The sequence below is a fragment of the Chinchilla lanigera genome, unplaced genomic scaffold, assembly GCF_000276665.1.
Source record: "Chinchilla lanigera isolate Chin_1 unplaced genomic scaffold, ChiLan1.0 scaffold00039, whole genome shotgun sequence".
Lineage (NCBI taxonomy): Eukaryota > Metazoa > Chordata > Mammalia > Rodentia > Chinchillidae > Chinchilla > Chinchilla lanigera.
In genome coordinates this window covers 15,210,834-15,223,738 of record NW_004955440.1, presented here as the reverse complement: position 1 = coordinate 15,223,738, position 12,905 = coordinate 15,210,834, and the positions used below count along the sequence as shown (strand labels likewise).

Below are 12,905 nucleotides of genomic sequence, written 5' to 3'. Positions count from 1 at the left end.
CTGGCCCAGCCCACCCCCCCACTGAGATAGAAGCAGTGAGCTTGCTTTGTCCTTGTTCACTTAAATCTGTGCACCGCAATCTTCCTCCCTACTTTGTGTTCCATCACAGCCTCAGAAGAGGCCACGGCCAGCTTTGCAGCCCAGTTACGACTGGGTCTGTGGCCAAAGCTGACAACACCTTTACAGAAGACCGAACCCTGGCATCCAACCCTAAGAGACTGAAATCTAGGTTTTGCCTGACCAAGTCTAATAAAACGCATGTCTGTTCAAAGAAAAGAACAAAGTGCAATCTAGAAACTCAGCAAGTATCTTTTTTTCTTTTTATTATTGAAGTTTATTACTAACACAAACTAAAAAATCTCAGAAAAAACAAGCATCCAGGTAAGTCTTCCATGCAATTAACCAGTAGGTGCTAGACTATCCTGGTGAGAGGATACAGTGGCAAAGTCTAGATCAACTACTCACTGCTTAGAAAAGCATATTTGGAGCCCTACAAAATTAAGTGTGGTGTGTTTTCAGCACCCTCACTTTGCCGTCTAAGTCAACGATATCAGGGGCTGGGTATTTAGCTCAGCGGCACAGCGCCTGCCTGGCAAGCATGAGGTCATGAGTTCTATTCCCAGTACCAGAAAAAAAACAAAACAACAAAAAAAAAGATACTAAGTCAACCATATTAGCAATCATGAACAGCCATTTGAGAGCCTATTAGGTATGGGCCTGGTGTTTTATGCTGTTATTTCTAGTCCATAAGATAATGCTACAGGATATGCATTATTTTACTACTTTAGAAATGAGGAAATAAGCACTTAAAAAATTTCTTAACATTGACTGAACATTTACTACAGCTCATATTCAATGCTAAGCTCTTTGTAGCATCATGTTATTTAACCTTCATAAAGTTAGAGAATATATTTCAAATCAGGAGGCTAGGAAGCAGCTCAGGGGTGGGTAGCTTCCAAGCCCCTGTGAATTCCATATACCACTTCTTAGTGAAATCAGAACATACTGACATTAAATATTCTAGCCCCATAGAATTGAAGGAGTCTGAGTAGCTGCCTCTACTCTGTAGAGTATATGATCCTGAAAAGTAAGATTGTATCTTTTTTTTTTTGGTACCAGGAATCGAACTCAGGACCTTGAGCTTCCCAGACAGGTGCTGTGCCTATATCCCCAGCCCAAGATTGTATCTTATTTGCGTGTATCTCTCTCATGCCTAACAAAATCCTTGACAAACAGTGGACAGGTGAACACTATTTGTTGGGCAAAATATTTTAAAAACTAATGTACGTTGGGCCAAAAACTAAAAGCCAGAATATATACAACTTATCGAACTCTCACCACCACAGGGGCAATAGTAAAGGGGAGTCACACTAGGACAAAAGTGAGGAGATAAACAGATGGAGACCAAAAGAGAAAATCAAACTGTGAGTTCCCCCAAGTGTGAGCCTCAGGACATCTGCAGCAGGAAGACCTGAAAATCTTGCTGTAAGCAAAAATCCGCAGCATAACCCCAGATATATGCAAGTCAGAAACCTGGGGGCAAAGAGCTGGGTACCTACACTCTTAAGAACTCCTCAGGGGATTATTACACACAGGAAACCCAAAGGCTCAGGAAATGGGAAGCTGTGGATGGAAGCATCGCTGAAACTGAAAACTGGAAGCACAGAGAGGAGGACAAGCTGCTATCTTACCTATAAAGGGCTGATCTGTTACACACACTCCTCCCCCTGAGCCTCGGGAGTACGCTTTGACAACTTACGGAGTGAAAGGGAGAGACGTTTAGAACCACAGTGATTGTTTATGGGGCACAGAAAGCAGGCTTAATAATTTGACTTCAAATAAAAAGCAAACACTTTGTGGAAAAGCAAGAGTAAAGCATAGAGCATTCGTTTTGGTCAAATATGGCGTTCCCTAATTAACACTACCAGATATCCCCTTGGCGTGAAAGCCTGCTTTTCAACCTACTTCTAATTTGAAATAAAGCGACATTTCTGGAGCAAAGAGAAGAGAGTCTTACTTGATGGGTGGAGATAGATAATGTCTTTCACTGTGAAGTCTCGGGACTGAGCAGCTTTCAGACAATCAGCCAGCAGGCTCAGGAGCAGAAGCCAGGCCAGCGCAGGGCCAGGTTCCATGGCAGGCTGACGCGTCACTCATACAGAGGGCCCCAGGGCTGGGACTCGAGGCGGTGGGAGAGAACGTGCACCTGAAACAGGAAGACAGACGCATCTCAGTGTCCGGCTGAGAAAGCCGCAGGAGGCCTGCCGCGCTCCCAGCGGGCAGATGGGCAGGGGAGAGGCAGGGAGCCCAGGGCGCCGGAAGTGGGGAGCCCTGGGGGAAACTCTGTAGGTGATGATTCTAGAGCACTTAGACCATCCCGGCCCCAACCTATTCTTAATCAGGCTGCTAAGGCTCCACTGGCAGCAAGCTCTTCTAATATCCAGCAGAGATGGTATCAAGAGAGATTGAATTTTAATGAAATCCAGCTACTTCTGCTAAGGGGGCAGGGGATGGCTGCCAGGGAGCACCAATAAATAAGTCAGGTACAAAAGCTCAGAAGCATTTCCGTGATAATGGTGCACGCCAGGCACAAGAGTTCAGCCTTACGGGATTCTACCATCCACGCAGAGCGGCGCAGGGTAGACATTCAGATTTGGAAAAGAAAAGAAACACAGGCAAGTGACCTCTTTCAAACCGAAAGTGTCTCCGTAATATAACTAATGTTTATTGGTCAGATACTACTGAAGTCCTTTATAAATATTAATTTGTTCTCCCAACAGCACTATGAGACAGGTTATGATTTTCTTGCTTTAATAAACTCAGGCCCAACAAGTAAGTAGGGGACCCAAGTCAAAACTAGGCAATGTAGCTTCTACATCCACATGTTTAAATACTAGATAATGCTATGGTCTTCCTACAAGTGATTCAGCATGCGTAAACAAAACTGATGAGATTAAGTTATCCCTTAGCACTAAGCAGTCACCTACTCTGCCCTTTATTCTGATTCTGTCTCAAAATTGAGGACAGTAAAGCACTGTAACCAGGTTAAACTGTCCAGCTTACTTGGAATACACAGCTGTCCCCCTGTGTGTGTGCCACCTGCTCAGCACCCTCCAAGTTCCCTCCGCCTCTTCCTTCTCACCTTCTGCTATTTCTCCAGGCAGCATGGTCACTTTGTCCATGCACAGAGTCAAGGCCAGACAATTCCTTTTATTTTAACCTGGCTGAAAAGTACCTTAATTTTGATATTTTGTTTACAGATTGAATACAAATATCCAATGACATTTCTAAAACTGTGCTAAAATTTAATTAGTTTGTAAAACAAATGGACAATTACTAAATACCTGAAAAGCCAGAAACTTAATGGAGAAAATCAATATATCCTTATCAGATATTAGGATGTATTACCTAGCAATAGTAATCAAAATAGAATGACTATAGGTAGGACAAGGAATTTGGAAAATGGAACATTCACAGGAGCCCAGAAATAGGCCCAAGTAAACGCGCCCAAGGCTTTATGTAAAATAAGCAGTTTTTCAAAATCACAGAACAAGATAATGTTAGATGAATAGTATTACCATAACTTGATTAAAATGGTGAAAAAGATGAACTGAAACCAAACAATGCAGGAGATACCAAAATATCTCTAGCTCTATTAATGTGTTCATTACTTAAAAAATTTTCAAATTGTCAGAAATTAGAATTGAGCTCTCATTACCCTGTAACAGCCACACGATACCAACCTCACGACACCTGCCGCTCGCCTGGCCAGCTTCTGACTGTAATTTTGTTCCTGAGAACACTTGCTTTCAGCATGACAGCGGGCTGCAGGTCGCTCAGTAGATGTGACTGCCAGGCACGGGCTAGGTACTTGGTTGAACGAAATGATGAGAAAACAGGGGAGCAAATATCAGTGGTCTCTTTCCCTGGCTTGGACAACTGGCAGCTAACTGAGACGAACGTCACCCTAAGCGAACGCAACAGAGCCTCGCTTTGCATTCATTCCAGCTTTCCTCTGCCATCGTGCCGGGAAGGTGCGGGAGCTGCACCCGGGGGACACAGCGTACTGTGCGGGCCGCACTGCACCCAGCCAACATCCCAGCTCCTCCGGGTCTGCAGCAGAGCTCGGTGTGGGTCAGAAATGAAAGTGTCATGGGATATCCCGTGTGCAACTCTAAACATAAATGAGAACGAATGTACACAGACGGAAGATCAGAAAGCAAAATGCAAAATATAAATGTGGAAGGTAAATAGGGAAGGTAGACTTTGCCAAGGCTGCTGTAATACGGCACGACATACTACAAACGACAGGACTGCATTTGCCACGGTTCTGAGGGCTGGAAGTCCAGGGTCAGCAGGGTTAGTTTTTCCTGGGCTCCCTCCTTGGCTTGCAGAGAGCACACCGTGTCCTCTCACGGCCTTCTCTGGTGTCTGTCCCTCCTCTTAGGAGGACACCTGTCTTACTGAATTAGGACCCCACTTTTATGACTTCATTTAATCTTAATTACTTCCTTGCAGGCCCTGTCTCCAAATACAGTCCCATTCTGAGGTACGTGGGGTTAGTTCTTGCACATGTGAATCCGGGGGGAACACATCCCCACCCACAGCTCAGGGCTTGCTTCCAACAGCACCTCATACGACACCGGAGGTGGCACAGAGACACTGCTGCTATTTTAAAATGGTACGAATGGCCTGTGGGTGGGGTGTAAACTTCTTCCCATGTCGTAGGACCACGTGTTCCTTGGGTTAGGAATTTGCCATATCTAGCTTTACTCCCCCAGCTCAGAATCTGGCCACAGAGAGAATTCAGTGCCCACAGTGTAGACCATTTGGCCCTTGGCTCAAATTCTCCTGATGTCTCAGGCATGGTCCCCCAACCTCTGCTTACTGCCTTTACCAGCTCATCCGGTGTTTTGCCATAAGACATGAATGATAGAACCATCATCACATTTCCTAAAATGAAAAATAAAATCCAGATCCCTGCTACAGAATAAAACTTCATTTAAAGCCATGTATACTATAACTGTATCTACTTTATGACCAAAATATGATCTGATAGGTGTAGGAAGTATCTTGGGGTGATATTTTAAAATTTGCAACCTCAAGAGTATGGAAATTTATCTTCATAGCAAAGTAAATTAAATACAAACGTAAATTCATGGTAGGAATTTAAATTTCAATGGGCAAGAAATATGTAGAATATTTCTATTCTAAAATACAAAACTATAGAATTTTTCATCCAGTTACTTTTCAGTGTTAAAAAAAGGACTTACAATATTCTGTGGCATAACTTTAATTTTTTAATTTAGTATCCCACTGTAATCTCATGTAGAATTTCCTGTTTTTATTTTATCCCTTTTAATTCCACTTATTTACCATCTAATCAGTGTTTGCAAATGTCCAAGTGCAGAACAGCGAGAAAAAATGGAACTCATCAAGTCAAGGATCTTGAGATGAAGAATCAGATAATCCATGTAAGCTCAATGTCATCACAGAGTTCCCTTACAGGGGGAGGCAGGACGGTCAGCGTCAGCAGGAGGAGATGCGACAATAGAAGCAAGAGCTTGGAGTGGTGGGGCCACAAGCTAAGGAATGCTCCAAGTTCCACAAACTGAAAAAGGTAAGGAAATACATCGTCTCTGGCAGCCCCAGGAGGAACCAGCCCTGCTACCACCTTGACTTAGCCCAGTAAGATGGTTTTAGGCATCTGATCTCCAGAACTGAAAGATAATAAAATTGTGGTATCTTAGGCCACTAAATATGTATGAATTTATTTACAGCAGTCCTGAGAAACTAATAAACCATTTTCAAATCAGACTTTTACAACACAGTGTAGCCTATCTATAGCATAAGTAGAAAATAAAAGTAAAACCACATCAGTCATTGTGATGAAATTTTTTAAAATTCCCTTTCTAGATTCTGAGTCATTAACAGAGATAAATCAGGTTGAACCATATGAAACTGTCATTTCATTCATCTAAAATGGTTATAATTAGCAACTTCATAGAGTTTAACCTATAGCTTCCATTAACTAATGTTCCTGTGATGAGAAAATTAAAAATTAAATGGTCGTGAGAGCAGTAGATCTAATGCTATGTGAAAATATATAAATGTCTACAACACAGATTACTCATGATCCAGTTGCCTTGGTTATGCATTCAGTCTGCACGAAAGTCTCCTCAAAGCCCCAAGCACTCGTAGGCATCAAACTCTTCCTCAGCCCGGCAAGCACATACCTCCATTTTGCTCTTCATGGAGCACTGGAAGTGTACCTGAGTAGGGTCCACAGCTGTCTCGTGTCTCCATTGACAGGCTCAGTGTCTCCTCCAGTAGTGCAAAACTATAGCACACGTGCTGCGGCGGGCTGTCTGGTATCCCTGAAAGCTCTAAAAGTTCGCCATCACTCCATCTTCCCATTACCACCATTTCTGAAGTACATTTCATGTCTGTATTTGGTGTGTGTGATATACATACACACCATGTAACATTATTCCTGCTTTACAGATGAGGAAGGTGAGCTCAGGACGAGGAGTAACTTGCTCATAATCACAAAATTGTTCTGAGTGGGAACTGGAAACCAAGTCTTTTAGCACTTCTAGCCAAACATACTTACACGGATGAATGCGTCACACTGATTTCTTTCATGAAAAGCTGTCTGTTTTTATTTTGATATAATTTCACATTAAATACCAACCTGCTCTTTTCTTTAAAGTGCAACTGGAAGTTAACATTAGTGCTTCGTACATATCAAGCACTGCAAGTGACATGTTTTTATTAAAGCCTTTCTCACCCACAGTATTCCTTCTGGTTATTGATTTAAAGGCCTCTCTGTACAGCACTTGCACCAGCCATTATGCATCTGGATGTCATCTGGATTTAACCTCCTTGCAACCTCTGTGGCACGACCACCAGCCTGAGCCGTCATTTCGGAGCCTGTGCTGAATATGCGTAACACACAGATGTTAACAGTTAAAACTGCCTGGGCTTGAAACCCAGCTCCAACCCCTACAACCCCTACTTGCTGTGCAGTCTTCAGCCAAGTTCCTGAGCCACTGTCTCACTTTGTCTACAGAATGAGGACATTACTTACCTCCAAAGTTTATTGTGAAAAATAAATAAGCTGACGTGTAGGGCACTAGGACCGTGTCTGTCACACAATAGATGCTAACATTTTATTATTATTATTTTGTCCAAAATCAGCCAGTGTACTTTTCTAAGTGAAAGTAAAATATAGTAAACTTAACTTGGTCCAACAAACAACTCACTTTTCTTAACTTAGAAAAATATAGTAATTTCTCAAAAATATTAAGTTCTTTATGAAAAATCAGGATCCTGGATCTCCCTCCCAACATTTCCCATGGTCACCGAGGGAGGGACAAAGCCAGCAGGAGAGATTAGTGGACCCCTCCTGCCAGCCGGCACTTAATGTGGCTGAGGCTCATGCAGGCCCAGGTGGTTTTCCGCCAACCTTTACCAGTAAGCAAAGACGGTGGATACTGTGTCTAGACCTTCCACATATTGCTCCAGGGGACCCTCTACAGCAGTGCTGGCAAACCTATGGCACACCTGTTACTGTGTTTTTCTTTTAAGACAAAAGATGGTGATGTAGGAGTTGTTTTTTCTAAACTAAAACCTCAGTATTCAGGTTTAATGGCAGCGTCGGCACTTTGTGATAAGTAAGTGGGTTGCATTTTGGGAGTTGCTCTCTGAAAGGCTCCCCAGGACCACTGTAAGGCCTCTGTTAAACGCCATGATCCTCACACATCTGCTTTAACTAGACTTTATGCAAAAGATGTGATGGAAGTCAGAAGCACAGCCATGCCCTGTATCCCTTCCACACGTGTCCTGTGTGTGTGTGTGTGCACACAGAGCCTTCTTGGCATTGATTGTCAGAGCTGAAGCCAGAACAACTACCTCATTTGTGAGAACTTATCTGTGTCAGCTTTCCACTAGTGTAATCAAATACCCGCGATAAACGACCTGTAAGGAGGAAAGGTTTACTCTGGCTCTACAGGGTGCAGTCTATGGTTGGCTGATTCCATTGCTTTTGGGCTTGTGGTGAGGCAGAATATGTTGGTGGGAAGCACTTGGCAGTACAATGCATTGCCCCATCTCATAGTAGTCAGGAACTAAAAAGAGAAAGGGAAGAAAGGCCAGGGTTCCAATACCCTCCCCAAGAGCACTCCAACAATGACCTAACTTAAGTCCACTAGACCCTGCCTCCTAAAGGTTCCGCAGCCTCCCACTGGCACAACAGGCTAAGAGCCAGGCCTGTAACACGTGGGCCTTAGGGGGAACTTACCCAAATTATAGCAAAATATACCTCTACTTTCTATAGGAAAGGACAAGCCGGGTTCCTTGGACTTCATCTGCTTAGCTCAATTTTCCAGATTGAGAAGGTTCAAATTCTTCTTTAACCATGAATTCTATGTGTTTAGTGGAAAATTTCTAAATTTGTAAGGTAGTGGAATCTTAACTCTCCCAACAATGTACTTGCAAAATTATTCTTTCTTTGGAAAAAAATAAAAATTGTATCTTTTCTAGGTATAAGTATGATTACCAAAGGGGCTGAAAAGATAGGCACAAAAATGATGTAGGATTTTGAAAACATTTAATATTAATTTATATGTTAAAAAACAAGCAGGAATTATACATAAACTAGAGTTGCCCTTGAAAGACAGTCTTGATAGATTAATTTCAATTAATTTCTTTTTACTTTTTTTTGCACTAGCAATTGAACTCAGTTCCTTACACATGGTAGGCAAAGGCCCTGGTGCTGAGGAACGAGCACAGCCCAGTGTAACTGTACTTGTTATGCACACATTATTGTTCTTATTTTGCTACCGGGAATCAAACTCAGGACCTCATGCTTGCCAGGCAGGTGCTGTGCCACTGAGCTACATCCCCAGCAAAGCACACATTATTTTTAATTTACTTAAAATTTTTTACTGAGATAAATTCATATAATACCAACTTCACCATTTTATAATTCAGTGATATTTGGTATATTCATAATACTGTAAAACCATCACTATTATCTACCCTAGAATGTTTCAGTGACTTCGTATTAAGAATCCCTAGGCCTGGTACTAGTCACTTCCTTTTCTCTCCCTGTGTTCTGACAACCATCAACCTACTTTGTGTTGCTAGAGCTTGGCCTTTGGGGAAATTTCATGCAAATGGAATCAATATACCCTTTTGCGTCTGGTTTCCTTCGCTCAGCATGTTCTCAAAGTCCACCCATACTGTAGCATTAACCAGTGTAACCTTCATTATTATGCCTGGATAATACTTCATTACAAATTGTGCTATATTTGTTTATTCATCAGAGGATGGACATTGGGATCGTTTTTATATTTTAGCTATTATGATAATGGTGCTATTATAACCGTTCATGTACATATTTTTGAGTGAACACATTTTCAGTTTTCTTGAGTATACACAGGAGTAGACTTGCCTGCTTTTAAAGTTAGTATACGTTTGACTTTTTGAGGAACTGCTAGTGTTTAAATGCAGGAGCACCGCCTTGCACTCTCATCAGCAATGTACAAGAATTCTAATTTCTCTACACCCTTGCCAACACTTACATTTCTTTTCTTTTTAAAAAAGTTATAGCCAACCTAGTAAAATGCGAAGTGTGTATCACTGTGGTTTTGATTTGCATTTTTCAAGAGACTCGTGAGGCTGAACATCTTGAATATGCTTGTTTGATACGTGTATATCTTCTTTGGAGTAAGTTCTATTCAAATTCTTAGACAAGTTTTAAATGGAACCACTGTCTTTTTATTATTGAGTTGTAAGAGTTCTTTTCTATATTCCGGGTTTTAGGTGCTTTCAGATACAATATATGATTTGCAAATATTTTCTCCCATTCTCTGTGTCATCTCTTAACTTTGTTGATGGTGTCCTTTCATACACGACATACAATTTTTTCTAAGAGCAGGAAAATTTAGAGAAAAAGAATGGGGAGTAGGAATGGGGAATGGGGACTAGGAATAGCTCCTGAGAGACATGCAAGGTCCCAAACAGGTTGCCTACAATTTTGATAAAGTCTACACAGTTTTTTGTTTGTTTGTTTGTTTGTTTGTTTTTCCTGAGGGATTGGAGATTTAACCCTGGAGCACTCGGTTACATTTCCAGACCTTTTTTATTGTTTTGTTTTGAGGCTGGACTCAAACCATGTTCCTCCTGCCTCAGCCTCCTGAGTAGCTGGAATTACAAGGGTGTGCCACCACGCCTGGCTTACACATTGAGTTTTACAAATACAGATTTTATTCTCTATACCAGTCAAGCTCAAATATGACACTAAAAAAGAAGACCTGAATACAATGCACAGTAAGAGAACTTATCTACTTTGTGGTGGCTATATTTTCCACCTCTCTTTTCCATTAGAAAAACAGGATGGGTAGGCCTGTTTATTAATATTTCCAATGCTTATATCCCTGCACTCAATCATGAAGCACTACTCACTCTATTAGTATTTTCTAGGAACTGAAAAATGAAAGATGAGTGACGTGCATTCACAATCAGTGGAACAGTGACACAGGCTCTGCTGAGTGCATTTGTATTTTTCTCTACTTATACTCGGCAGCAGATGAAGCTTTAATCCCAGAAATAAGATGCTGGACACGCGCCGATAATATGAAAGGTCTTTCCTGGGATGCTGATGATTTTCTCTGAAGTCCACTGTGCCTTCAGATTGTTCTAGACACTTAGGAAAGACACTGCATTTCCATTTTATGATGCTGCTATTTGAATATGTACTGCAGATTCCATCTCTGAATATGATTCTCTTTATGAAGAAGTACACCCTCATTTTCACAGCTCTGTGACCTTTCATTTGTTATTTATGAGCTTTTGCAAATCTAATACCACCCTGACAGATTTAATTTGTGCTCTAAATTACCTTTGCATGAGTTACTCAACTGCTGGTTTTATTCCAATGGATTACTTGCTACATTCCAAAACAGAAAAAAAAAAAAATAGTTTGAGATCTATTGGACGTCTTCCACCTGGGAGAAAGTTCAGAAGAGCTTTATTCTGAATTTTCACTCCACAGAAGATATTAGGTAATATAAGGGTGGATTTCTACAGTAATCATAGAGGAAAGTGACAGAACCATAAGCCAGATCAAGTTTTATAAAGCTACACCCTAATTACTACTTCATGTTGAGTCCATAAAATAAGATACTCTTGCTCCTCAAACTAGTCACTAGTAGAAAATAAGCTACACTAGAAGCTACACTGACTTAAGAACCATACGCTAAAAGATAAAACCTCAGCACTAACTCAATATATTAGCAACTATGAAATAGAGAACTAATCCAAATCTAAGTATGTTTCTGTGCTACTCAAATTGAGATCACTAATGTGAGGAGAAAATCAAATTCTGAGCCTGAACCATCACAATACATCTTGACTTAATTCTAAATACACACACACACACACACACACACACACACACACACACACACACAGTTTGATGGTGATTTAATGACCCAAAAGAGTTAATTAAGCTCCTAAAAGTATAAACTGAAGGACTGTCTTCATAAAACTAAGTCTACTTAAGTATATCACAGGCATATTTCTTGCAACTTAGAAACTGCTCGGAAGGTGTTTGAAAATTCTTCAATGCATCTCCACTGAGAGATGGAGTCTACATCCTCTGCCCCTTAATCTGGGTCAATTTGTTAGTCCGTTGACCAGAGTGTGGTGGTGACGACCCTGTGCACCTTCCAGAGCGAGGTCATGGAAGGTGCTGCAACTCACACCCAGTGCTGTGCAACACTCACACCGAAACCCTGAGACGCCACACAACCTCAGTGCCATGGCACTACCATGATGTGAGGAAGCCCAAGTAGTCCCCGTGGAACTACTGAGACTTAATGTCGAGCACCCCAGCCAGCCCCCGGGTACTCCCATCACCTTTCCTTCTCACATTCCCGCTCAGCCAGTCTGACCACAGCTACACAGAGAATTCCCAAGTCCTTTCCACATTCCGAACTCACAGAAACTACGAGTGATAACAAAATGATCATTCCTGCCCTCTATCCACCATAGTAATTTGTTAGGCAGCAATCCTGGAACATGAGACAGTAGAGCCAAAGAGCAAATAATGAATTTTAATTTCAACTAATGAAGCTCATTTCATTTTGTAGGACACACTGGTTGTGAAGTTCAGAAACTCAAATCAAACAGGCTGTACCAAAAGCTGAGCCTAGGAATGAAGGGGATAAACTATAATGTCTCCTTAACTGCTCAGTTCGGACATGGGCAGCCTTTCAACTGTTTTCAGGAGTTTCCATCCTCAGCACTGCTTTGCCTTTTCTATGCTGCTACTGTTGCTCAAATCCTCCCAAACTGGTCACTAGCAGCTTTATAATCATTCCCAGGTAGTCTCTCTCCCAACTGTTCCAGAACACGCCCCAGCAGAGGAAGGAAGTACCTCCATGGAGCCCCAACCTGCCAGGGGAATGTGTCCTTCCAACTGGCTGGTGCATCTGTCACTGAAACAACAGTCAACTCCACTGAAATCACACCGTTTGAAAGTAGGGAGGAGCTGGTTCCCAAGAGAAAATCTAGGTGTTGTCACCAAAGACAAAGACTCGGGTGCTAGGACAGCAACATAACACAGCTGTGCACTACAATAAACAACATAACATTTGAAATAACTCACTAGCCTAGAAGTACAAAGTGACATTAAAGGTAGCTCAGATGAATACCACTGCAAATGGCAAAAGACAGGCATGTTACTCTTGACATAATTTTCTTTTAAAACTGAATGTCATTCCACTAAAACTTTTCAAACCCAAATGTAAGGGTGAAAGAATGAAGACACAGTTCTAGTGGGCATGTATAAAGAGTTCTTCCATGTATTGCCCCCTTCTTATGGAAAGGTCTCCCCT

At 41.7% G+C, this 12,905-nt stretch overlaps 1 protein-coding gene across 2 annotated transcripts in view; it reads right to left on the bottom strand.

The window, feature by feature from the left end:
• The window catches only part of Lypd6 (LY6/PLAUR domain containing 6), a 70,356-nt gene that overhangs the window by 25,053 nt on the left and 32,398 nt on the right, over positions 1 to 12,905 (bottom strand). The window contains exons 1-2 of one of the 2 annotated variants that reach the window (XM_005390802.2): positions 3,744 to 3,875; positions 2,018 to 2,206 (exon numbers count right to left, since the gene is read on the bottom strand). In XM_005390802.2, coding sequence (XP_005390859.1) covers positions 2,018 to 2,135 — 118 coding nt within the window. In that variant the 5' untranslated portion in view covers positions 2,136 to 2,206; positions 3,744 to 3,875. Of the gene's footprint in view, positions 1 to 2,017; positions 2,207 to 3,743; positions 3,876 to 12,905 lie in introns of those variants that run through there. The other variant, XM_013517504.1, reaches the window with a different exon arrangement.